This window comes from Lichenostomus cassidix, chromosome 1 (assembly GCF_008360975.1).
Source record: "Lichenostomus cassidix isolate B80296 chromosome 1, HeHo_3.0, whole genome shotgun sequence".
Taxonomy (NCBI): Eukaryota; Metazoa; Chordata; class Aves; order Passeriformes; family Meliphagidae; genus Lichenostomus; species Lichenostomus cassidix.
This window is the reverse complement of record NC_139479.1, coordinates 59215518-59242787: the sequence shown is the minus strand read 5'-3', so window position 1 is coordinate 59242787 and position 27270 is coordinate 59215518. Positions and strand designations below refer to the sequence as shown.

The following is a 27270-nucleotide window of genomic DNA, read 5'->3' as shown; positions in this document are numbered from 1 at the left end:
CACTGATTACCTCCTGGACGTAATCTTAAGGCCATAAGTTCATGAATAAAAATGGGAAGAGAGGAGGGTGGAGTTTGTTCAACTTCTAACTAAAAAATTAGTATTGAATATGATGATTCTTTGTTTGATCTGTCTCACTTACTGAACCTATAACCCACCCAAAATTTAGGAATAACTGGTTAATTAAACCAGTGTGATAAAGGCTATTTCGCACCTGAAACTGACCTGAAAAACCTGAACTGGAGCTTCGCAGGGAAACAATGTGTTTACCCATGGCTTGTATGGCTATGAGTTAATCAGATGTAACCACCAGCAAAGACACGGGTCCTGTTGCACAATAAAACTATTAAAATATTTTCATAGTAGTTCTTTGGCTTACTTGGAAGTATTGGGGTTCTACTGGATGCTTTTTAAATGCACTGAAAGAAATATTTATCCTAATGAAGATGGCAGTTAGCTCAGCTGCTTTCCACTTTGACTTTACTCCTAGGCAGTCACCTCTTTCAAAAAACAACCCATAAAATAACATTTTCTGCAAATGCTATTATTTTTCTTGCAATTTCAAAACACATACCAGGCTGAGGGCTGGTCTTATGTTTCTGAACTTTTTCTTTTTTAAACTTTGGCACTATACGAAACACTGTACTTCTGTTGTTTCTTTTAGCATAATCCAGAGGGGGATCCTGCATGAGAAAAGAGGCATGGTTACCTTCAATTCACAGAAAGCAACAGTTAAAGTATATGTTTGTGATGGCAGTTCAAAGTTAATCTCGAAAAGTAAGACCCAAATTTACTTCTGTAAAGAATAATGTCAGGATTTAACTCTACACATGTTTGGTTTAATAAATATATATTAAATATACATGCTTAATTTATTTATTTATCAATCAAAACCTTTATATTCACAAAAGGAAATAAAACACAAAAAAAAAAAAGCCCTAAGCTTAGAAGCTTGGTCACAGCAGACAGAAATGATCCAGCATCACTACTGAAAGCGCCTCACCAGATCACGAAAGATTGTAACATACTTTTCCCTATCAAAAAGAAATTATGTTCAGTGAAAATCAGGATGTATTAATCAAACTTACCTCATCATCATTTGGTTGAAAAACATAATAAAGCCAAGGAATCTCAGCAAGTTTTCTCAACTCTATTTCCACACTGTGCAAAGCATCAGACAATAGTTCTTCATGGGGAGCTTCTAACTGCTGTTTATAAACAAACCAGAAAAGTAGTACTTTTAGTTTCATTTGAGGTTTAACATTTAAATCTAGATATCTTGTTATCACACACAAACAGATGACTACTTCATGGTGAGCATCAAAAAATGGTGAAAACAAATAATCTTCCAAAATTAGAGTTTTCTTCTGAGATGTATAAGAGCACCCTGACACAACATTTAATATGGTCCTGACCACAAAGGGATGATGGAGACAGCTGAGATTTTGGTGCAGACCAGCTGGACATAGCTGTCAATCACTGTCATCCCTCACTACACTCCTGAGTCTTTACAGAGCAAAAGTTATCTGATAACACCACTGCAAGGACACACTAGAAATGGGAGCTACCAACACAAGGGAGAGAAAACCTCATAAGAAGAGTAAGCATCTGGAAATTCTTTGTATGAAAAGTGGTGTAAAAAAACTGAGTAGATGGTAATAAGGCTAGGTATTGTTTGCAAATGTCTTCTGACGGTAGATCCCTGGCTCATGTTCAAGTAAGAGGAAATGGATCTTGTTGAAGATTCTCCATTCCCAAAGGTCTCCCAGTGGTGATATGATACCTGCACTACCCATTCTAAATAGGTTAGACGGGGAGAAAGAAAATGCTGCTGGCTGAGGGTGGGAAGAACTCCCCAACAGGAGACAAAACGACAAGAACATCAGTAAAGGCCAAAGAAGCAAGCAGGGGCTGCATAAAAACATCAGGATTTGATGACCTACATAAATTTGTCTCTATCAAGACTTTAAGAATGCCACAGAGATACCTGTTTCCTTTTAAACTCCAGTCTGAAAACTGTCCTGCAGCTGTTGTGAGAGTGAACCCATGTGGAAGAGGTAAGGCAGGCAGCTGATGCCCTGAAAAGCTGTTTTGATCTTATCTGGGATTGCTGAAACACTGTTTTGAAGTAAAGAGTTGAATCATAGACCAAGTTGCTTGGAATCATTAATAAAGCAATTTGAACATCAATTTCTCTGTTTAAACTACAAGTAGTCCCAAAGCAGTGCAGAATATCCTTCTGAAATGATCTCATTCTGTTCATCCTAATGAATGCATTTTTTAAAAGGAGTTGTAAGAAAATCTTGGCTATCTCTAGTGTCAGAAAAAGATTTTGACATTGCTGGAGTTTGGTGATAAATTACAAACCCAATTAATTTATCCTACCTAACAAACACTTCTTTCCTCTGCTTCAATGGTTTGCATATGTTCCCATCTTTCAAAGAAGAGACCACCTTTGGTAAGATCTTACTGTCTAGTATAGTAATACTAGAAATATCAGCTCCCTTTGCCATCATGTTATTTTCATGGCTAAAGCTCAGAGAATTCAGTGTCCATAAGCAGACTTTGATGTTTCTTTTGTCTTACCTTCTTTTTTTTTTTTCCCATGTGAATAGTTCAGTTAATTTGGAGCACAGGGAAAGAGCCACTTTTCTTTGAAGAAGTTACAACTTTTCTTGTGTTTTCATTTCTGAGAAATTACTCAAGTCATCTAGTTTCTATAAATGAATGAAGCAAAGAATTCTGTCTTTCTCGACAAGTACTTATCTAATTGCTTGATTCACAGAGGAAAACATTTTGCCTGGGGACAAAATTGCTCATCTGATGGTACTCCTGAAATAAATCCAAAATAATAATTCTGGTACAAAAAGAATCAGCAATTTAGGGCAAATTCTCCTCCTACAACATCTTGGAAAATCTTATTTCCAAGATGAAAATTCAAACTATTGAGGAAACAATAAAAATAAAGGATTTTTAAATTCTTTCCCTGCTTAAGTTTTTGATATGAAAATATTTTATTTCAGTGAGTTCAGATAATTTTATTCAGTTGAAATGAAATATTCTGTCATAATTTTCCCTTAATGCATTTGAAAATTGTGCTCTGCTCCAGACTGGAAATGCTTTTTAAAATTAAAAAATGGAAACAGTGCCTTTGGAAAGTATCTAGGCAAAACACAGTATTTTTAATTTTTTCCAAACTGTATTCCAGCCATTACCATCTGGGAGATTCCACAAATCAGCTTCATTGTCCCATCTGGTGCAGCCTGGTCTCGTAGAAGGTGTCCCTGCCCATACTAGGGGAGTTGGAACTAGAAGATCTTTAAGGTCCCATCCACCTCAAATCATTCTGTGATCCTATGATATTATCATTTCACTAAAAATTGTACTTCACCATTTGCTGTGATCTAATACTAATACTGTTTTATGAACTTTGTTAATCACAGCTCTTACAGGAAGTGGTAAGAATCACAGACTTGTTTTATGTGTATTTACACTTTTTTCCTCTTCTTCAGGAGCTGTAACAGCAAGACTCAAGAGACAGTAAATGGCAACCAAAGAAGCAGCTTATCAAGTGTCCTAGTTTAGTTGCTACCTGGGGTTAAACCAAGTAGTATAAGCAACAAAGACATGAGTTTACTGCTCTCAGGAGCTTTGAACACAGGGAAGAGGGGTGAGGGAGAAGTGACGAAGCTGAAAAAATAGAGGATGATATCAGAGAAAGAATGTCTGTCAGAGGAGAAAGGTCCTTAGGAGAACAGTTTACAATGGGAGCAGCTGATACATCAAGCAACATCTTACACTTCATCTGTCTCTGTTTTAATAGAATGAGGGACCAACAGACAGGCAACTTCAGCATTTAGAAAATAAATGGCAATAAGGCTAACCAGGGTGCCTTCCTCCTGTGACTGTGAAACACTGTTCTAAATAAGCACAATGTCAAATGAGCATAATGGATATCTCTGGAATATTATCTTGGTATCTTCCAAACAGCCTTTTTATTAAAAAAAGGGCTTGATGTAGCCTCATGAAGACATTTGTACAACCATAATGAGAAGCAGAAATACAACATGCAAAAACTCAGAAATGAAAAAAATGAATGAAATGAAGGTTTGGAGCCTGAACAAGGGCTCAGTTCAACAGCACAATGAGATCACAACCAGCTGCAGAAAAGGTAATGTTTCAATGGGAAGGTTTACATAATAACATTACTTCCAGGCTGCCTTGAAAAATTTCACCAGTCCTAGTATGGCATCACCAACTTAAGTGGTTCCTTCTAATTTCTTTTCCTAAACAATTTTTTTTTAAAAATCTCTTTTAATTCCCCACTAAATATGAAATATATGCGACTAGCAATAACACTTGGAAAAAAACCCAGCAGATATCTTTTCCCTTTTCTTGGACAAAAACATCTAATGAAATAACTTTCCCTTTGAAAACACTGTAAAATAAAACATGTGAACCTTATCTTTGACTATTTCTGTAACTTAATTTTTAGCCTTTAGACTATATTCAGTTTTGGTTACTCTAAAACAGACTCATACCATTTATCACTTGTTTAGAAAGGTATGTGGATCTGCAGTAAGTTTCATACCCTAACTCAGCTAAATGAAAATATTCCTATTAATATACATTTTTAATTACAACACTTAAACAAACAAGTTAGTTATAAATCTGCTTTCAAATCTAAAGAAAATGTAACTGCTTCTACTGAATATCTTCTCAATATAAAACTGGACCAGCACAGAAAACCTGACATATTTCTTCTTTTCACAAGGTCAATAGAGAAATTTTCCAATTATATATCCAGATACAATTGTTGAGAAATCTTCATCATTGGGGGCACAGAAACACTTGCCAAAGAAGATGCAAAGTCTGCAAGCACCATTAGGGGTTTACTGAATACTTACCAGTTAAAGATTATAAAATAACTCCCAACAGGTATTAGAACAAGGGTGGTATTTACTCGCCCAGATTAGATCTGTAGAAGTTGTATGAGTCTAAACAGCTCTCAAACCCCAGGCTCTCAAACTCTGAATATGGCCACATAATAGCACTCCAGAAGTTCTCTTGAAGGCTACATCTCAGAAAGATAAATCATCTTTTTCAAAGACAGGCCTCCAAGACAGCTGAGTGTGAATCAGCCTCACAAGGACACTCATTTCTCACCACTGACTATTAACAAGAAGAGTCCAAGCAATGACTTTGCTATCTGAAGTGAGGAAAGATGGATGCCAACCTAGAGCAAGATTTCATAACTCCTTCTGATCCAACCACAGGTGCAGTGTAATCTCCTCCTATCCACCTTACAGAGCTTCTTGCAGTGTGTCTTCACTTTGGCACCAATTTACAAAAATCAGCAAAGAACAAATCACAGATAATCTGAATGAAGGAATAAGCCCATGGGTTTTGTGAACTTACCAAAGGAACTCTTCCTACTAGGAGAGATTCTGTTTCATTATGTAAGGCTTTCACATTGACAGCTATCTCCATGGCAGTGTTTCTGGTAAGGCTCTGGGGAAAAAGAAGCATAAACATTCTTTGAAGTGATGCAAGTCAGACTGAGAATTAGTACTTTAGTCTTACAGCACAAATCTTAAGTGCCTTCTCCTAGAAGAAATATGTCAGTTTAGCTCTAAACTGACAACCTGTTCAGCACTGAGAACGGAAACCAAAAATGTAGTATCTATTTACTGTCTTTTCCTCTACTTCATTTAGTATGACCTTCATATAATCCTGAAGATCATCAGATGACCAACCACCATATCAATCCCCATATAGCAAAGGCCAGCAGAAAAATTGTGAATCTCATTTAACAATGACTGTTGATTTCAATTTTCCACCTTATTCTTAGCAGAAGTAAGCTAATAGCCATATTTAAAGAAGGTCAACTAACATATTTACCATTTGTCAATTTAGGTTAGCTGTGGACAGCTTCTACCTAATTAATCTTTTCTGGGTCCAATCCCTGTAAACACCCAGATTATCGAGCATGAAGAGAGAAACCACGAAACTCATTCCCCCTCAGCCCCTTTGCCCTCTCTGTATAGCACTTAGATAGCAATTAAGCATGAAAATTTCTGTGAAGGGATCCACAGACAGGGATTACAATACAGCCCCCATGCCACCAGCTTCTGCACCCAGATGTTATAGCTTATTTACTTATACATAAATCTCTGTTCTTCTTTACCTCAGGAAACCTTGGGTTGGCTTTATTTAATGCATGTGAACATGCATTAACAGCATGAGCAAGCTCCTGCTCCAAGAGGCTATGTACTTTTGCTGCTTCACAGATCCTACAAAAACATTTAAAAAGGAGAATAGAATGTCTTAATTTCTTTACAGACTAATTCTTGAGTACACAGCTTAACCAGATGAGAAAATACACAAAGATGTGCTTCACAAAACACTTTTAGATAAATATGATACTTAATAAGAAAAATTGAAAGGCAAGTATCTCTTCAAGCAATAGAGCACCTCATATAAATGATGTCCATCACACAGATTATTTATAATGGTACAAATTACTGAGATGGACTTATTTGTTTTAGAACACTAATGCTATAAAAAAAACCAAAACACCGGACCAAAAAATGTTGGTGCTATTAATTCAAATAAACTACAGAGGAAAACTCTAGCACATTACAATAACTTACTTGAAAATTGGCTGCAAACATTTAAGATAATGGGAGGTCCAGCTGTAACTACAACCTCCAGACCATTTCAAGAACAGTTAAGTTTTAAAGCTGTCTTGAATAAACTTCAGTTTGGGTAATGATAGACTAAATTATTCTTCTATGTCTGCATCATAAAAAGAGTATGTAGCTCTTCCTTCCTTATATTATTGGTGATTTTGATGCTAAAGATAATTTGTTGTTATGGTAAAATGTGAAGCTTTTTAAAATGTTCTGATTTAAAATAAACAGTTCTCGTCTTTATCTCAGCCTATACGAATTACTGAATTTTTAAATTGGTAAAAACCAGCTGATGTAGTGACAACAAAATATTAATAAAAAACCAGGGCATAAAAAAATGCACACTTCTCTGTATGAATTTACATTAACAATTCAGTCTTGGTGTCTAGGTTGCCAATCCAACCTCTTAATTTTACTGTACCTGGTAATAAGTTCTTCTGCAGCTTGTGAGCACAGCTGGATCTGTGCAACTTCTTCTTCTGTAGCCAACTCAACAGCTTGCTGAGGGTACAAGGGAGATCGGATAACAGGTTTGCAGGAATCATACTTCTGTTTGTCCTCCCAAGACTTCAGGGTGTTTTCAAAGGCCTAATCAAAATGAATTATACATTCAATTCACAGCAGTTGAAGTAGTCTTACTCATTAAAAAATGTAATTTTACATTTTACATAAATTTAAATTTTATATTATTTTACTTAAAATTAATTTAACAAATAAACAACTGCTTGATTTAATTTTATATGAATAATACAACCTGATTAAATAATAATTTTACTTTTCAAGTTTGTAAAGCTTAGTATAGACAGTAAGTCACTTCTGAAAGCTTTTCCTCTGTCTCCCCCATTATCCTCAAAATGTGTCTTCCAAACCAATAAGAACATAAAGACAGTGATAATGGTTGGACTTGATGATCTTAGAGGTCTTTTCCAACTGAGGGAAGGAGGGAGGGAGGGATAAAATGTTGACCATTCTTACTATATATTAATAAGAATATAGCAATAGCACTAATAAAACCAATAGAAGTTGACAAAGCTTTGCCACTTACATAAAATAATTCTCTATCAGGCTCATTATAGAAATTATATAACTGTAAGTAACTGTATGAATTACATAAATAGTCATTAAACATTTTGTTTCATAATCACTGTTTTGTTCACATTATAACTGAAACCAATTATTACAGAAACCAGTGTTAGCAATGGTAGCTCTTTCTGCAACATACTCTGTCTCGTGTCAGCATCTGAGCTCTGTTTTTATGTATGATCTTAATAACTCCTGGGGGCTGGATCCATGCCTCGCCATCAACTTGCACTGGAACCCCTTCATCACCAAGTATGGTGATCTTTACTGACCGACACTGCAAAAGAACAAACACATTATTTTACAGGGTAATAAATACTGGTGAGACTGACAGGCCACCTGTAATCTGTTGATTACGAGGAGCTGTGGCTTCTGTCCAGAACTGTCTCAAGAATTAAGCACTCCTATACTTCATTCATCATGGAACACAATTTGTTACCCACTAAAAACAAAACAATGTCAGGACTTTATTAATGTATAGGGTGGCTGCCATCAGGAGTGCCGCTACTTGCCAGAATCCCAAACTGCTGCCAGCCATCCCACATGCTTGCAAGAAACAAACCTGAGCTATCCTGTGGTGCTGCAGTTTGATGACTCTGGAAACTGCCATCTGCATGCTGCCAAATACAGCTACAACTTCTAAGATTTTATCATCAAATGATGGAGCTCCAAATATCTGTGAGGAAAAGAAAGTATTCAGTTTTTGATGGCATATACACTGCTCAGATTGCAATGAAACAGATTCATTGACAGACATGTTTTCAACATTTAAATGCTCTAACTTCTTTACTGTAGAATTACACTGTCTCTTTAAAGTCATAGGAGTAAGATACCACAGACATTAGGTAAATATTATTTAAAACACCAATGCTGATAGTATTTCAAATATCTGAATGACAAGCCATATCCTTATGTAGGAAGCATGGCATTTTTCAGCAAGCAGATTAAGAAATGTTTTTCAAGGCAAAATGTAAGGACAGTTCAAATCTCTGCTTGGTTAATGTACTTAATATCTAGGAGGCTCTTCAAGGTAAGAGAAGTAATGCAGTCTTTTTCTTCCCAGAAGCGCTTATCTGTTTATATTCTGAATTCTGTAGAAACCAACATCCAAGTCCACACTCTGCTTTGCTTAACACTGCTTTGATGCTGAAGAGAATCTTGCTTGTGTTGTGTATAATTAGCCACTGTAAATTATCCACTTTATGGAACAAATGTCCTCCTCTGCAGACAAGGTGCTGAATTTCTACAAGCTCACACAAAGCACAGAAAAGTCTTGCCACCTGGTGACCTGCTGGGGAACTCAGCCACAGCACAGATCTCAGGCTGGACTTCACCTGGGTCTGGCAGGTGACCCTACTAAGTCACCCTACTAAGTGACTTGACCCTACTAAGGTCACTTGAAGTTTGGCCATTTCATCTTAATATGCAATAGGGATCAGTGAGAAATCACTCTAGTAAGAGTTTAATGGGTAGGGAGATCACCTTTCTGAGCAGTATTTAGGCACCCTAGACAGAGCAAGCTGCATCAGAGACACTCAAGACCAGACTGAAGAAAATTCCAGTATCTCCATCTGATTTTTTTTTTCTAAGTTTCCACAAAATTTTTTCCATTTTTCACATGAGTACATGAACATCATGAAAAGAACCAAGAATTGATTGTGCTATTCCACAATAAAAAGTGTGCAGAGCTCTTGATCCAGTAACTGATATTTACAGGGCTAGTTCTGGCATGCGTTAAGAAAAAGTAGTTGTAAAATTTCATTTATTTTGTGTTGCCATTTCAGCAAAAGTACGGGAAAAACACAACCCAGTCTTCTGCTCTGTCTCTCCACCAGTAATATCTGTACTGAAAACCAGTATTTTCTTTTTCTCCTTTTTTTTCTTTTAAAGGCAGACCAATCTTTACAGATCAACATTCAAGTTGACTCCTTTCCTGTTGCAGGTCATGTTTCCAGCCTGTCATCTGGAAACCAAAATAACATGCCTTAATAAGCCCTGCTCAAGCCACTCAGGGTACAGATGCCCTGCTTGGCTCACTGCTAATGTTTCAGCAATAGTCACAGCTGTCAAGGCAATATCTTTCATTTGTCCAGACAAGCAGAACCAGCAGCACTTCAGACCACCACCACTACCACCACTTGATGAAGACTCATTCAAGACTGCACTAAAGCAGCGAATTATGCTCCTAACTCTGTCCAGAACAAACATGTCATTTTGCTGGTACATCTGCCCATTAGAAGACTAATAATACTATCAGCAAAACTGCTCTATGACACACACATTTGCTGTATAGCAGTACAAAAGCTAGGACAGATCTTCTCTCTCACTGAAGCAGTCCAGGGAGAAAAATAAACTCCTGAACAGGGGCTGAGCAGGTGTTAAAACAGCTTTCAAGTTATGTCTATGAACATGGAGTATATAAAAACTTCAGATATCCATTGCCAAATATAAACAGAATTGCCATCCTCCAACATATACCAAAAAAATTAAAAGGACACTGAAACATGTCTAAATTTATTTTTTCACTTTTATACATGTGAATATATATACACATATATAAAACATATATATATGTATGCAATTATATATGTATTATAGAATATAAACTAGCAATCAATGCAATAATATATAATAGATATAATAATATATTACATAAAATTCTCATATATATATATATATATATAGGTATGTATAAAAAGAATGGAAAGGATAAAAACTCACAAGAAACCCAGAAATGCAAAGCTTTTTGGCAAAAAAATCCTGGATTGTCTATATTAAAATCACAAGCCAGTTTGCAACTACAGTTTTAGGTGATTCAGACATCACACACCAAATCAGGACATGCAGATTAGGATAATCTGCCAGTAATTACAGTTGGTGCATTGTGAATGAAGTGGATAGCAGCAGTAACACTGTTTCATGTTGTATGACATTTAGGTATCCATGCAGTGAAATGTTTCTTGGGAGATGAAAGGAAGAAGGAGAAAAAGCTACCTTACGGTATTTTAAAAGTTCATTGAAAATAATATTCAAAAACCAGTTTACTACCCCCAGTAAATTATCAGTCACTAAATGCATCAGTCTTCATTTTCTGAATCCCCATCCCTTATAGCAAAGCTGTTTGAGGAACAGGAAAAAAATTAAGGTATAAAGTTTGTTAGACTATAGCAAACAGAGGTATCTAGGCTTTGAGAAACCTTATTTACAGGCATCTGTAAAACAATACAGAGAGAAATTATTTGTGTCTGTTTATAAAATTATTTTCTAAAAATACTCATACAGATATTTAAAAAAACAAAATCATTATGCTTTATTATGAACATTTTGCTGGAATGGACATGACAGAAGACAACGGACAGTAAAAAATCATGGAATATATTTTCAATTAAAAAAACCAGCAAGACAATACAGTTTGAACTGAGACAGCCTCCTCAAACAGGATCTGTTATCCAAACTATACACTACTATTTATATCAAGTGAGAAGAGCAGTTAATTATATTTATTGCTGGTTTTGCCCAGGAGGTTAAGTCTTTTTAATGCTACTTACATCATCTTCTTTGGTTCCACCCCAGAAATTAGTCCCACCAGCATAGCTGGGAATGTTTAGCACAGCTATGCCCTGCAGGCTTGGAAGGGGGATGTACTGTCCGTCACACTGTAATGGATAAAAGCTCCTTCAGTACATAAATAATATGATAACAGCAATCAGCCATTTTTAGCACATGAAGCTTCAACAGAGCTGCCAGGGGAGGACAGTCATTAGAAGGTCTGACACAACAGTATTCCCTCCACGCAACGAAGCACCTCTAAAACAAACCTCTTCTTTCCAATCTTAGCACTGATTTTTAATGAGCTGAAAAACATGTAGATCTACATGCTGCAGTATCTACAGCACTGGTGTTCCATGATTCTTCAAAGAAACGTTTTCACATCGCTTATCATGGAATCTCTCATGCACTTAAACCATTGTCTCTCCATCAAGGATTAAAAATCTTTTTGCAGTGAAAACCAATCTCCCTGAGTCCACATAGTAAGATTGCCAAGGAAATTACAAAAAGATTCATTTACACATTCAGTAACTATATCAGCATCCCCAAAATTGCAATAGACTTGTTATTTAGTCAAATCCATTTAAACCAGGGGTGGGGGGGAGGGGGATGGGTGGTGTCAAGAATATCCAAGAATATTTCTGGCATAGCCACAAACAAGTGGTTAGCTGTCAGCGTTTGCATGTATTGCTGACTTCCTGTAAAAATAACTTCACTCTCCTCCCAAAAGTGCAAATACAAATCTAGGACTGACCCCACCAGTGTCACCCTGGCAGTGGATGGGAGATGTTGATTTTGCAGGTAAGAGGTCACTCTTATGTCTGACTGTTCAGTCCTTCTTTCTTACTGCTGTGTCTCCCAAAACCCATAAGCAACTCCATGTCCTACTCAACACAATCATGGGATAACATAGGCCAATCTCACTTTGGTCCAAGAGTAAATTTAAAGACATCAGTGAAATCACTCTTGAACTGCAGCAGTACAACTGCCTGCAGAGGGGAGCCCAGTGATCTCAAACCATTCCACTGGGAGTCAAAAGTGAAGTCCTGCAGCAGTGCCACAGGCATGGAACTGAAGCAAATTAGAAACACAAGGTTGTAAATGCTGGACCAAGTGTCATTTTATGGACCAAGAAGTTGCAGGTCTAGCAGCCTTTAATGAAGATTGCTAGATTACTACACATTACCAGTCCCATAGAAGGATCTTAAAATTATGCAAATGAAACAGAAATTCTAAAGAAATAAGGACAAAATCTGTAGCACCTTTATCAGGAGGAGAAAGAGATGCAAATTATTTCCAGAATGTGCTTAATGCTCTCATTTGGTGATTTAATCTTAGCAACAAGACAGAATGTAACATTTTAATCAAGATGAGACAGTATCCAAAATATGGTGTGATATTAATAGATGCTGTGCAGCCATTTGTATTATAGTAGAGGTCTGCCTCTAATGCCTGAATATGTAGGCATAATATGTCTAATATTATGCAAGGCAACAGTAAATATGAAATTTTTACTTGCTGACTTACTTCCAGAAATACTAAAAACTAATTATGGAAGGGTCAGCAGTATTATTGAATCTTATTTGAATCCAATTCAAAAGATCCCTAAATTAGAATTCTATGTGCAGTATATATAACATTCTTTCCTGTCATTATATTTGCTAACTACTGCATAATTCCTTGATAATTACTCAATCCTTAGCTGACAGCAATCTGCTGCTACCAGAGAAAATCCTTCTAAATTTCAGAGTGAGAAAGAGCTCCAGAAATGCAAAACTATTCTTTCAACTTAAAAAGTTACCTCATATAAATATCATAAACTTCCATATGAAATAGCATGAAATAAAAAGAGAAATTATGTATTTTCTCTGTCAAAATCCACCTTAGATATTACTTGGGTGAAAATAACATTAACCATCCTGTAGCCTTTTTCTGCATTTGGGAATCATTTATACTTCCTTTAAGTTTCCAATACCATGTGGAAGACTTAGATTTTATGTTAGAACTTAAAAGCAAAAAAAATAACTATGTTTAAACATGGAACTTGTTGCTGTGATGATATCTTGCTTCTTTTTGAGACTACTAGAGAAAGTCTCTACTGGTGTAGCTGGGCTTCTTGTGATGCATATTCAGAATCTCCTCTCTTGTCAGGAATTTTTTACTATTTATGTGCTTTCCCTATATGTGTAGCTTTCAGAGACTTTAAATTGAACCTGAAGAATTAAGACTCCTTATTTCTTTCCTTCTGTTTATTTAATGGTCATTTCTGTTGTTGCCCTTAAAACCTGGTCTCTCTTCTGATGCAGTGAACATTAAGAAATATATCCTAACTATACAATTTATTATCTTTTTTTAAGCCAATAATTACAAGAAACATTATACTGGGTATTCTGCGATCCTAAAGTACTGACATTGTCCTCCAAAACATGACTTGGAGAACCAAGTTTTACATAGAACATCTTTATACAGTGCCTTTGAGGTCAGCTTGGGTTGACACAAGAACGCTAACAGATTTCAAAAATAAGCACAAATTCCTCACTACACATTGTGCAAGCAACTCAATCCATAAATAAAATTTACCTCAAGTTGAACTTTTTGTTCTAAGTTCTTGTAAGTTCTCTGCAGTAGCTCTTTTGTGCCAAGAACTCCATACCACATCATGTTTTTCGTCCGACTTCTGAAAACAGGCAGAACAAGATTCACATATTGAAACATAAACATTATTGTGTCTTGTATTTGCAGAAAAAGAAACAAATTAGGAAATTCATATAAAAAGGTAAGGAAAAGAAAAGAATGGAAACATCTTGGCTCTGTTACTGACAATTAGATTACCTGCACTTTTCAGGGTGTTCTTCTCGCTTGTTATTAAATTCTAGAGAAATTTTTGCATCTAACCCAATCCCGAAGTAGTTGTTCATGACACATTTTTCCGAATATCCCTCCCTGTTGAAGGAAAAGAGAAAATTAGGTGTACATCTGTACAGAATCTGGACACACAAACATCTTTGACCAAGACTGTGATTGGTCACAGAACAGAATACCAACTAATATACTTCAAGAGATCTTTTCTCTAATTCTGCCCGAGTAAACTGGCTTGGGCTGAAAAATCCAGCTCTGAAAGATTATTGTCCTCCTCCTCCTCCAGGTGAGCAAGGGGTAAGTAAGCAAATGTCTCCTATAATTTTCAGCTGCTGCAAAAACATTTGTGCCACTCATAACTAAACCAGCACAGTCCAGCTTGTTTTCAGACACTGAGGTCTACTGCCAAACAATAGCAAACAAGAGCTTCATAATGCAAAAAAAAAAAAAAAAGAGACTACAAAAATATAAGAAGGATGCCCTTAAGGAAAGCAAAGTAAAGCAAAATAGTACATTTGGAAACAAAATATTTCTTACAAGGAATCTGGATCCGGGTCAATAAACGGCGTAGCACCAAATGGATCGATGTTTGCTAGCAACATTTTGCTAATAATTGAACTTCCTGCAATGGAAGCAGCTAGACCAGCCCTTAAACCTGATTGAAAAAGAAAAAAAAAACAACAACAACAGAAAGAAAGAAAATAATAAAAAAACAATTTGTATCTGATAAATAGACAAACATATAATATAAGCCACATACTGGGAAACAAAATTCTTTGAATCTGTACAGGGAATGATTGTGATTCTATATCAATTTGTATATAGTGAGACATGGGAAGAGGTCACCCAGAGAAGCTGTAAAAGCTCCACCACTGGAAGTGTCCAAGGTCAGGCTGAATGCTTTTTTGAACAACCTGATCTAGTGAAAGATGGCAATGCCCATGACAGAGGGCTGTACTAGATGATCTTTAGAGGTCCCTTCCAACCCAAACCACTCCGCAGTTCTATGATTCTGAATTTTACTTTTCACCCTCCAGAATGAAATGCAACACTTCTGCTGCTTTTGGTATTTTGCCAAATGATCAGAAATCTTCTACATTATTATGAACTTCCTCCTATATAATACAACACAAAGATGTGTATGTCAGTTCAAACAAATTCAGGGCATGAAGTAAAAGTCATTATTTGACAGCAAGCAGGAGATTAGAAGACAATATTAAAGTAGGGTAGGAACAGTAGATTTGAAAATCATAATTACCTGGGCAGATAATCCTCGTGTTAAGTACTGGGAGGTTTTCCTTGCTTGCTGCCAAAGCTGAAGCAGAGAAAGACCCTGTCTGAGAATGGATACCTCGGCTTGTACGTCTATCAGGAGATCTTGGTGCAGTTTTAGCTGTGCGGAAAAAAATAGATGTAAAAACACTAATTAGATCTATTATGACATTACCAACGACAGAGTTTTTACAGCCCTGAAAATACATCAAAAGCATTAATTTAATTTGTTACCACTCCATGACAAAAGTCCTTCCCCCTCACACCACAGTTTTTCTTCTAAATAGGGGAAGAAAACTCAGAAACAGATCAAGTGACAAAAGCAAATTAAAATGACCAAGTCTGCATGGCACTCAACATGAGGAGTTCCCAACTTATACTTCAAGCTACCAGCAAAAGTATTATATGTATTAAATGTAAATATGTTCATAAAAATGTACTATATCCACCTTAAAATGCAATAGTATTTAATGCTGAAGTAAGCTTCTGATAAACATATTACTGAAATAACAAAACAACTCAAATTTCATCTGTGTTTACTTATAAATATAGATATATTATATGGTATATTATTATTTATAACATTTTTAATACAGATAGTACAATGGCCTATAGGTTAGAATAGCTATCTCATCAACACCTACACTATTTTCTTCAAGCAGCTAAAATAGGCTGCCTGCCTGCATCAGATTTCTGAAAACATCAGCAAAAACTCTGACATTTTTATTTACAGCCAAACTGAAAGCCGCAGGGGAAGGGAAAAAGCTATGTTCACCTTCGTCTTCTGCATTTAGAGAGATTGTGGGGTGCATCAGTTTTCCATCATCTTTTTTTTCACAGAAAAACACAGAAAACAAACAAACCAGCAATTTCCCAAGTATTTAGTTTATTCATTAAAATTCTCTGGAAGATGGATCAGTGAAACCTTGACTGACAGCAATGTTTGGTAGCTGACATAACTGTTACTGACAAAGGCTCAGGAAAAGCATAGGGGAGAAAATCATGGGGAAAGATAAGATATTCTCAAAGCCTCACTGGTAGCTCACTTTGGCTGCCTCTGGAGGTGATGAAGAAGGATCAGCTTTGCAAAGGGCTGACTTTAGGTGCTGTAATTTACTTTCCTGGGCAGAATTTGTTTCATGCAGCCTGAGAGAACCTGCCAGAGCCTGCTTTGGCCTGGGGAAGTTAACCTTTGTGCAATTCAGCCCCATAAGACATAGCCAGAAACTGGTGCCTCAAGGAAAGAAGTTTGGGTATTACCAAATGCTTTGTTACAGCATTTCCATGTGTCTGCAGAAAGCTCTTGCACAACAGATGGCCACACAAAGACACTTCTTGGCTACCTCTGCTCAAAATTATCTCACATCTTAAAACTACTTCAGCTTAGGACAGCTTCAACCTTGACCATCTGAAGAAGCTCAGAACAAAAAAAATGAAATTATTTCAAGATGATCTGATTTTTCCTCTCAAAACACAAAAACTGATCCAGCAAAAATAGAATTAGTAGGACTAGCACCAAGACAACAGCAGGGAAACAGCACCAGGAGTGTGGTGGGAAGGATAGGATATATCCTTTTCAGTGGCAGCAGTGGGACAAATCAGTTCATGTCAATCATGACTTAGCCTGAGAGTAACATGGGTGTACTGTATGAAGAAACTAATGGAAAGAAAATGTTGAATAGGAAAATCTGGAGACAAAAGGAATAACTAGAACAACAGTTCACACATTGTGCTCAAATCACTTCAGGCCAGGATTTGCACATTCACCTTTTTTTTGAAGTGATGATAATCTAGCATTGAACAGTAAATGGAATGGCAAATTCTTCACTTTCTTGTATACCAGAAGTACAATTACACACCTTTCTGGATGACTTGCTGAAGCCAAAGAGAAATTATTATACACAGGACAAAGAAAAGTGGGTGAATTTTTCTGGATTGTTTTATATGAAAGGACTGACCAAGTGAACCAACAGCTCCTTCTGACTTTAACACCTGCATAACAGCCACAGCAGTTATAAAACACTGCAATATTGCATGACAGCAACACAACTCAATGATTTGTATCTGTGCATGACAAAACACTGTAATAATCTAAAAAATAAAAAGGAATAAAAATGGCAAACGATATCTAACAAGAGTCATTAAACATTTAGATGAAGGTATTAACATATGGAAAAATATTATCTTCATGAAAGGACCAGGAAGATCCTCAGAGGGTGAAATATAATACTTAGAACAAAATTAACATTTATTTTTCATAATACTACTGAAAAATTCACAACACTGTTCACACAGTCTGTTCCCTCTGTACTTGCGACAAGGCAGTTGTATTAAATAGGAAAAATCAGCAGAGCAGCTGCTCTTTACTTGACAGATGAGACTCATGGGAATAACTGCAATAAAGATAAACTTTTGCTGTGAATGCTCTGATAAAAACAACAGAGCCCTAATGAGTAAAACTGATGTTTCAGTGCAGATAATTGAATTTGTGTTTCATGCTTTGTCCCTAAACATCTATCGTCCAGTGACAGCATTAATATGACCTCTATTCCACATATATAAGAATAATACAGCTCCCCATTAAGTGCAGAAATTATGCCATCAAGAAACACGGGGTTCAATAAATTTCTAGAGATGTGTACATTTTTATTTCATTAACAGTTATGGCAGTAGGATTGGATCATCTGTAGGGTCAGCATCCTCTATGAGCTGCTATTGAAAAGGGACAACCAACATGCATTGATCCCTATAACCAAGAGAAAATATAAGTGACCAGTGAAGAGACAATCACTGGAGAAAGCCTGACATCTGTTTCTGGAGAATATGTGAGTTTCTGGGTCAACTAAAGCCCCAACACCCAACAGTCTTATTTCCAAGGTAGGACCTACCAACACAGGCACCAGCTTCAGAGCAGAGCCTTGTGAGGACAGCTTTTGAGGATGTTTGTGGGGTTAGGGTAACAAAAAGAGATGCAAATCCCAAAATACTTTTCTCATTTTGCCCCAAGAAGTTGCTCACAGAGTACCTAGAGGATGGGCTTTGTTGCCTGCCAGCTACCACTGTTTCTCTGTGACCCACAGATCATCTTGTGACCTCATCTGCAGTGCATCACTCTCCACCTTGATTATATGGGAAAGACTGAAATTACCACCTATAATACAAAGCAGCTTTCCTAAAATTACTATGTAGCTTGAGAATCTTAGTCTACAGCTGAGACATACTATTGCCACCATCACCTAGGCTCTAGACTTTGCTCAGCTTCATGTAGAAAGGTGAGTGTAAACACTGGATTTAATTCAGGCACTTCTCTCCCCAACAAGTGCCTTCTCAGCTTTGTAAATACATTCCAAAAGACTGTTCATCTATTATTTCCCTCATTTTTCCCTTAGTTTTTATTTATCCAAACCTATTGGAATTGGTGAGTACTTTTCAGTCAAACAGGATGCTAGTATTTTTAATTACAGAGCCCATTATGCTCCAAATACAACTATAAGGAGATGGCATATTTCTATTTTATTCCTAATTTACTCACTGGATGGGGACTCAAGCTCCTTTGTATCTTCCTCTTTTTCCTCTTCTTTGGATTCATCCAATTCTTTGCTGTATTCTACTGGAGACTGGTTCACTTGCTCTTCACTATGAGCATTCTGCTCATCCACAACTGTTTATTAAGAGAAAAGACACAGCTTCAAGATTTCTAAAGAAAAACTGCATACACCAAAACTAGCACGTTTTTTGTAGTTTTTAAATTAAAAATATTAACAAAAGAGTTCCATTGTCAATTCACTGAAAGAGTCAGTCAATTCTTTGCTGTCCAGATTTGCTGTCAGAAATTTTCACTTTCTGGAGGCTAATAGTTAAAAGAAATGCACTTTTATATGTGCACACACATATATCCATAAATACTTACACCTGCAGACAGTGATCAACATTCAAACAAGCTGCATTTCTTTTCCTTGCAGCTTGTAATAAGCACATAATTTTATCTATGTAAGAATGTAGAAATCAAATTTTAAAATGAAAACTTACTCCAGTTAAACAAACAAACAAACAAACAAACATCATTATCCTATTCTATTCTACCAGTCCAGATCAAAATGTTGCTGATGTGCACCTTTTTCTGCTTGTTCAATGATCTGCCTCACAGCCTTCTTCAAGCTGTTTGCTCGGAGCATTAACTGTTCCCTTGGTTTGAAGAGTTTCTGGGAAGACTTTGAGACACACTCTGCTAATTGCTCTTTACTTTCAGACAAGGATTCTTCACTTGAAAACTCCTCAGGCTCTTCTTCCACAATGGGGGGAGCAATGCCTGGGAGAATGGGAGCAGCCTGGGCTTCTGTGTGAAGAGCCTGGAGCAATAGGTCCAGCTTCTCATTTAACTCTGAGCACTAAGACGAAGTGGAAAAGAATAAACACACACACAAAACAAGAAAATTCAGCAGTGAATGTGTGAATATTTTCAAGAAATTCAGTATCAGATCATATTTGAAACTGCAGGTGTCTTTAGCATTTACATAATTCCTTACGTAAAATCCAAACAGAGGTTCAACATTTTGGAATATCAGGTCTGCATGGGCTTTTTGCAGACAATGTGACACTCTACCAGATTAGAGTAATTACAACACAAAACCCCTACACTCAGATTCAAATAAAGCTCCATGCTAAACTCAGCCTGCCCCATAACCAGGGTAGGGATTAGATCCTAGCCCTCTCCCCATGACCTGCAGCACAGAAAACTACCAGAGATTTGCCCATACCATGGGTGTTCCATACCCAAGCTTTGAGAGGTATTTATGGAGACATGCCCAGCTGTTAGACTGAGACACATGAGGTTTTGCAACACATCTGTACATTTAAGAAAGTGAGTTGTCACAGACCGAGAGGGTCAAGCCAGAATCAGATGCTGTCAAATGCTTCTACCCAAAACTAAGTAGTTGTTCTCTCTAGGTAGACTGGAAAAGAAAGGATTTTCTATTCCTAAGGGAAAGAAAACACTGTCTGGCCTTGGAACAGTGAAAAAGAAAAAAACTGATTTTCTAAAATGTGCACTGGATAGAAACGTGAACCACAAATTGCCACTTAGCAAGTACATTTTCTGACTCTAGATTGTCAGGGATTTTGTTTTCTTCTTTTCATTTCAGTGCATATAAATTTTGTGTCTCATACCAAATCCTTCTGTTGTGTTTTTTTCCCCAATGCTTTTGCAACAAAATCTCTATATTCTGCAGCTTAAACCACTGTTTTTGACATTGTGGCCTATCTCCCCTTCATTCTCACAGCACACTCTTCATTATCCCATTGTTTTCCTGTAGCAAACTTAATCCCTAGAAATATAACTAATGCAGAAAACAATTCATTTTATCTCTGTGCATGCTACCATGAACTTTATCCTTTACAAAGGAAGAAAGTGAAACACTTTAAAGAGCTCTGAGTTTAAAGATGGTTTGGAAATAATTACTCTATGCAATAAGAAAAGAAGAATTTTGATGTCACTGGTTGAAATGAAAGCCAAGCTGGGATCCTAAAGCAATGTGAAAATTAAACATCCATGAGCTAAAAACTTTAAGAATCCAACAACTTGAAACCTGAACATAGTCATAGTCTTACTTTAATGGCCATGGCATCAGCTTCTTCTGCATTTTCCATTGGTTTTTCGTAAGTCTTCCCTATTTTGGCAACAAAGTCCTTTACAGTTTCACATAATATTCTTCAGATAAAAAAAGGAGAGGGAAGAAATCAAATGAAATAAAATATATAGGTTTTTAAAATTAAATTCTTATGGCAATTTATTTATAAATCTGCTATAAATCATTCTCATTGGAAACTGAACTCTGCAATCATACTTGGAAATCAGATGACATTCTTTTGTATAGCCTCCAAAATCGAAGTGATAAGCTTTAAAACAAACACTCTTTCACTTAAGCCTTAACATACATTGCATCTCAGCCTCTTATCTGAAATAAACCTGACTGATTTTATCCACTCCTTTGCTTGCACACCTTCCATACAAGAGGACTTAGCGAACCTGCATTCACTTTGGTAACTTCAAACACAGTCATGCAAATTCCCATGCAAATTTGGAGCTTAGAAACCATGGAGAAAATCCACTGACTTTAATGGAGCATTTAGATAAAAGCATATGGCCACCCACATCCCATTGCATAGCTTGTGCTTTTGAACCAGCCCTGAAGCATATCTGTGCAAACTACAGTGGCTGCAATGAATTTTCACTGTGTAAATCAGAAAAATACTTGGTTCTTGCTACCTGCACTGCAGACAGACAGCAAATGTACTAATGAGGTGAGGATAATTGCTCAGTACTATTCATTTGGTTGACATTTTTCTGACAGAAATTAAACAGATTTAACAAGGTACAGAACCAATTTAGAGCCTGGAGTTAATAATATCCTGCAGTTTCATCTTCTACATGTGCTATGTATAATTTAAAAATGAAATTTTGTTAACTTACTTTTAGGAGAAAAGAAAAGATGTAATGACATTCAGATGTATTTTAAAAGATTCTATGACTAATCTTTCGCATATTGCAAAATATAAGATGTTTTTTCACAGAGAAGGTACACACAGAACAGTTCTGATTTCAGATGATGTCCATGATTTGCCAATTTTCTCTCATTTCAAAATGTTTCAGTTTGGGGGAAAAAAAAAATCGCACCACTTTCTTAGATCACTATTGATTGAACTGACACAGACAGGGCTGTAACAAAGTTACCAAGTTGAAGTTCTGCTTCACGCTGGTGAAGTTGTTTGTCCTCTAAACATACGCATAAAAAAAAAGGCCAGAAGAAGTGCAGTGTGAAGCAGATCACATCTTTGCTTTAATAACAGGAAGTTTCGTATTTAAGCCATGCACTGATTTGGAATGATTTAAAATAATTTAATATTGATATTGTGCGAATATTTCTTTTAATTTCATATTAAGCCATCTATTACAACTGTACCATCTAAAAACTCTGCAGAAAAGAATATCCACTCTAAAAGATATAAATCAAGATATATTAAGCCAAGCCAGTTGGGCCATCCATAAGAAAATCAGGCTTAGACAGAAGGCTATTATGGTGATGATGTTACACAGGGAATTTATCCCACATATTGTGCATAAAACTGATTGACTCACTTGGCAGATGATATGACAACTGAATGCTGATCAGAATTGAGAATTTTTGCAAGATGAGCAGCAACTGAATCTTCATAAGCAGATATCTGAAAATAGAGAGCAAAGAGACTTCAATTTCCACACATTCCAGCAATTTAACACCCAGCAGTGAGTTTAAACACCTCAAAAATAGAAGGATTTCCATTTCAGATCTAATACAAGACGAAGTGGCTGGCAGTGCAGATTCTACCTGCATACTGTATTTTATGTACCAGACTCTTAATATTCAAAGTAAGACTGCATCTGAGAACTTGATCCCCAGCTCTTTTTCTCCTGTAGAGAAAACAGTAAGTTATTTCTAGGCTAAAATCAGTCCATGAGGCAGAAAATAATTTATCTTCTCAGATTTATAACAATGTCCAGTATTGTAATCTAATATCTTTTACTTCTAAAATAAGCAAAGTTTTTCTCGAACAAATTGCTCAATAAGAATAAATCTGAAGTTCACAATTATAATCTGGAATTTGCACTTTACAATCAGGTGGGCTCTTACTCCCCAAGAGCCACAAGTGACAAAGGCTGCCAAAATGGTATAATATTATCAAAGCCAATCCCCATGGAGCAAACCATTTTTGGCTTAGTGTTTACAAGAACATTAAAAATTACAAATTATGAAATAGTTAGAAAAAGATTTGAAATGGATCAAAAAATGCATCCTCACACACCATATCCTATCTCAAAATAACTGTGGATCCAGACTTCAATTTTAAAAGGAATTTCTAATCAAATTCCAAATCTAAAGCTAAAAATAAATGCAGTTCTGATGGCTTCCTTTAAGAATCTCTTAAAATCCTTAGCATGCTTTTGTCTTTGATTTTGAGCATGCAGATACACCACTTTCGTTTTTTCTCCTAAAACTCAGCCTTCATTGTAGGACTCTGACATCAAATCAGTTTTCATTTCAAAGGAGAAAACAAAACATAAACATCTGATCTGTAAGAATGAACTACTGTTTGTCAAACATCACGACAAGATTTCTGGAAACCAAGTGAAATTAGTCTCCTACAACTGCTGCAGGAAAGAAGGGGGAAAAAAAAGAATCAGATACGTGCTTCCATTTGCTTTTCAAACTGCGATATAATCCAATACCTACTATAAGGTTAAATACTATTTTTTCTAAAATATCCTAACTTGGTAAACAACATAAAAAACCCCATTAAAATAGAGATTGAACAGGGTACTCCAAAGCAAATGGTTTTGTCCAACTCAAGTAATGACAGGTAATATAGCCTACAGAATATATTTTCCAAAAAAAGAAGCTTCATATGAGCAAGCAGTTCCTTCCATTTTCAGAAAGGGCTAAAAAAAATTTCAAGGCCAGAAATAACTAGAATAAAATGGTGATGAAGACACACTTGAAAATTTTAACTGTCTTCAAAAATTAGAGACGATAAAGCCTTGATCTGCATTGCTGACACCAGAAGCAGAGCCGCATGCAAAGCAATCCCCTTAAAATCCCAGCCTTTTTGAATCTCTATATCCAGCAATCCATCAAAGGTTATAACCTCCTTGCCAATTAAAAGAGCCTGAATTATTAAATTGTTCAAGAAACTGCTGATTAATTACGGCTTCTCAAGTACTTTTGAGCTACAGTTGATATGCATTAACTTTCTTGGGAATATATTATTTTCTCATTTTCAGTCAGACTTTTCATGCCAATTAATTTGATTAAAGCATCTCCCCCTCTCAAAATTGAAACCTCATCAGCTAGCACAAGCACAAATCTAATCTGGAAGACAGACTAAGCTTTTCTTTGATGATGTTTAGGATTTTGAAGTCTCTAAAAGAACAAAGAGAAAGTTGGGTGGTGTCACCTGATCAAACTCAAGCTCCAAAAAGCTCCTGTCTTTCTTTAGGAATACAACCCTTGCCTCCAAAATGCTGGGGGCTTTTTTTCCAAACTCAAGATAGCAGACATTTGCTTTTATATATTATTAAAAAAATTAAATATTTATGTATATTATCATAGTGTATATATAATATTATACAGTAACATAGCACTAAATTATACTATTATATACAAAATTATATATAATATATACTCATATATAAGAATTATCTAAAACATATTGCATGATATATTATATAATAATATGACAGTAGATTACATTCTTGTCTAACATGTTATATAAATACACTTTCCAATTAATATTAAAATATACATATATATTCAGAAAGAAATTTTTCAGACAGTTTTGCTGGAAACTCCTTACCTTCATGCCTTCTAGGTAAATAACACAGAACTGGAAACCTTACTTACTTGAGATACCCAGCATGAACAGGTCTTAATTCCATTCAGCTAGCAGATCACAAAACATCTGTTTTTCACACAAATGCTTCAGCTATAGCTATTGTCATGCCAGAAGCTCCAAGTTAACTACACGAAACAAGAAAACAAAAGCAAAAGTGCACCTGGCACTCCTCTGACTCTTCTGCAGTCACTGGAAGAATAGAAGGCTTTGCTGGTAATTTCAGTTCATATGACATTATACTCCACCTGAAAGAAATACAAGTTTCCAAACTGTTAGCTTTACTTTCTCCCCACTATATTAATAAAAAGAAAGCTCACTGTCACACCACAGAATAGCTATATATAAAAAAAAAGCAGCTTAATTTGTAATTGTAAACTCTATGGGTGAAATAATTGAGATTAAAGGTAGTAACTTGTTTTATTGGTCAGATTATTTTTTTAATATTTGATTTGATTATCAATCAAATTTGATTATCAATCTCATCTGTGAAAAAATCATGGGACATTCAGTACGGGCAATAAAGATTTTCTGGGAAAAACATTCACATTATAAAAGAATTTGTGCAAACTAACTGCAGAAGTCAAAGGAAAATAGACATCTTCCTAGAGAAAAGGCTTTAAGGAGACATTTTCACCTCAATCAGAGAAAGCAGGCATGAAAACAAAACAAATGAAGTATCTTTCTTGATGCCTATATACATATGTATTTTTTCCCTGGTACTGGACAGTTACTTGACAACCACTAATAGCAACAACATCTTTCAAAGCCTTGCTGAAAAGAACAAGTAATCACTGCAGATGGGCCTTGGGAGCAAGTCTACTGAAATTAGACCAAAAAATGAAACAGCATTTTTTCACTGCAGAAAAAGGGAAACATTATTTAATCTACAAGTTTTCAGAATCTGAGGATCAGTAAAAAGCATTTCTCTACATACTTTGCTGTAAAGCAATCAAGTAGTCTGCAGAAAAGCTTAAAATAAAGGACTTTTTCCTCTATTTCACAAAAATAACCCAAAGTAAAATCCTGTATATGACATTCAAGTGTTTGTAACTAGAGCAAGAAAAGAAACACTCATGAGAGAAAGGAACAGCGTAAGAAATACTCCTCTCAAAAGCAGTGCTAGACTTACATTGGAACAACATGACCATCATCTCTGAATTTTGTTTTTTTAATGGGGATTGCTGCTTTCCTTTATGGATGAAAACACACAAAACAAGGAGTGGGAAGATCTCGGTTTTTTAATAAGAAAATGCCTCAAACATAAATATTAGTCATGGATCCAATTAGCCCAGCATCTTGTCAACAGCTGATGCCTCAGGAAAGGCTGAAAGCACACAAGGCAAGTTTTCCCCACATCCAAGGACAGAGAGCTCAGGTGTTTTCTAAATAAAGATGCTACCATTAATGGTGTTTAATAAGCACGCATGGAGTCCATAAAATTGCTCAAACTAGTTCTGAATCTACACAATTTCTTAATGCTCCCAAGTTCTTGTAACAGGCAGTTATGCAGCTCCTTCAGTCATGCAATAAACTGTCAACTCTTGAATGTGTTTGGACAGCACACTTCTCAGTTCCATCATCCACTCATCCCTCTGACTCTTTAGTTTAAAAAGCAGGCAAAAGAGCTGCCCCATTATGATTGCAACTTCCTCCATTATTAGGACCCGCACTCAAAAAACAAACTAAACACCACGTCTCTAAGACGGATTTTAGACCATCAGAAACCCAAGGAAATACAATTTAAATCTCATGGTAAGTCATATATATGCACATTTAGGTTTACCTGTCTAACATTTTTGTGCTGGCTCGTTCCAGTTTTTCCAAAATCTGAGGAAGCTGCGTATCATCATCACAGGATCCTCCCCAGCCAAGGACACGAGCAAGGTCATTTCCAGTACCAAGGGGTAACACTCCTAACTGACACTGAAACACAACACAGGAACAAATCTACTATTGAACACTAGAAAGAAAATACAAGTGGTTACAAATGCTTGTTATTTCAATCAACAAATGTTAGTTTTATGGCTGATGTCTAAAGCCTGTAAGTCAAATTTTGCTATTCTGATACAACTCATCCTGTTTATAACAGTGAAAACTTTCATTAAAGAGTAACTTGAGTTTGGCCCATATACAGAGATACAACAAGGAACCCAGTCAAGGAAAAGGTAAGCACACAAAATTAAATCTAGTCAGTCTAGGCAAGGAAAGTAAATAAGCATACTTGCCTGCTTGTGCAAGCTGAGCTTATCAATTTCTGACAAGACCCAACCCACGCTTCCATCGCCACCACACACAAGAATCCTGAAGTTGTCAAACTTCTGAAATAACCGCAAACTGCAGAGAAAATGCAGAGCTAGTTACATCCATTAGCAAGAGAGCCGTGACATTCATT

General features: G+C 36.2%; 1 protein-coding gene across 3 annotated transcripts in view; it reads right to left on the bottom strand.

The window, feature by feature from the left end:
• DGKH (diacylglycerol kinase eta) overlaps positions 1-27270 on the bottom strand; it is a 157139-nt gene that overhangs the window by 17576 nt on the left and 112293 nt on the right. For all 3 annotated transcript variants that reach the window (XM_085059159.1, XM_085059165.1, XM_085059174.1), the window contains 19 exons: positions 27104-27212; positions 26662-26801; positions 25039-25123; positions 22588-22673; positions 21060-21159; positions 19567-19840; positions 18985-19113; positions 15439-15573; positions 14718-14835; positions 14154-14264; positions 13902-13998; positions 11321-11428; positions 8335-8448; positions 7915-8049; positions 7114-7280; positions 6188-6293; positions 5419-5511; positions 1089-1208; positions 575-683 (listed from right to left, as the gene is read on the bottom strand). In XM_085059159.1, the coding sequence (XP_084915285.1) occupies positions 575-683; positions 1089-1208; positions 5419-5511; positions 6188-6293; positions 7114-7280; positions 7915-8049; positions 8335-8448; positions 11321-11428; positions 13902-13998; positions 14154-14264; positions 14718-14835; positions 15439-15573; positions 18985-19113; positions 19567-19840; positions 21060-21159; positions 22588-22673; positions 25039-25123; positions 26662-26801; positions 27104-27212 (2336 nt within the window). The remainder of the gene's footprint in view (positions 1-574; positions 684-1088; positions 1209-5418; positions 5512-6187; positions 6294-7113; positions 7281-7914; positions 8050-8334; positions 8449-11320; positions 11429-13901; positions 13999-14153; positions 14265-14717; positions 14836-15438; positions 15574-18984; positions 19114-19566; positions 19841-21059; positions 21160-22587; positions 22674-25038; positions 25124-26661; positions 26802-27103; positions 27213-27270) is intronic.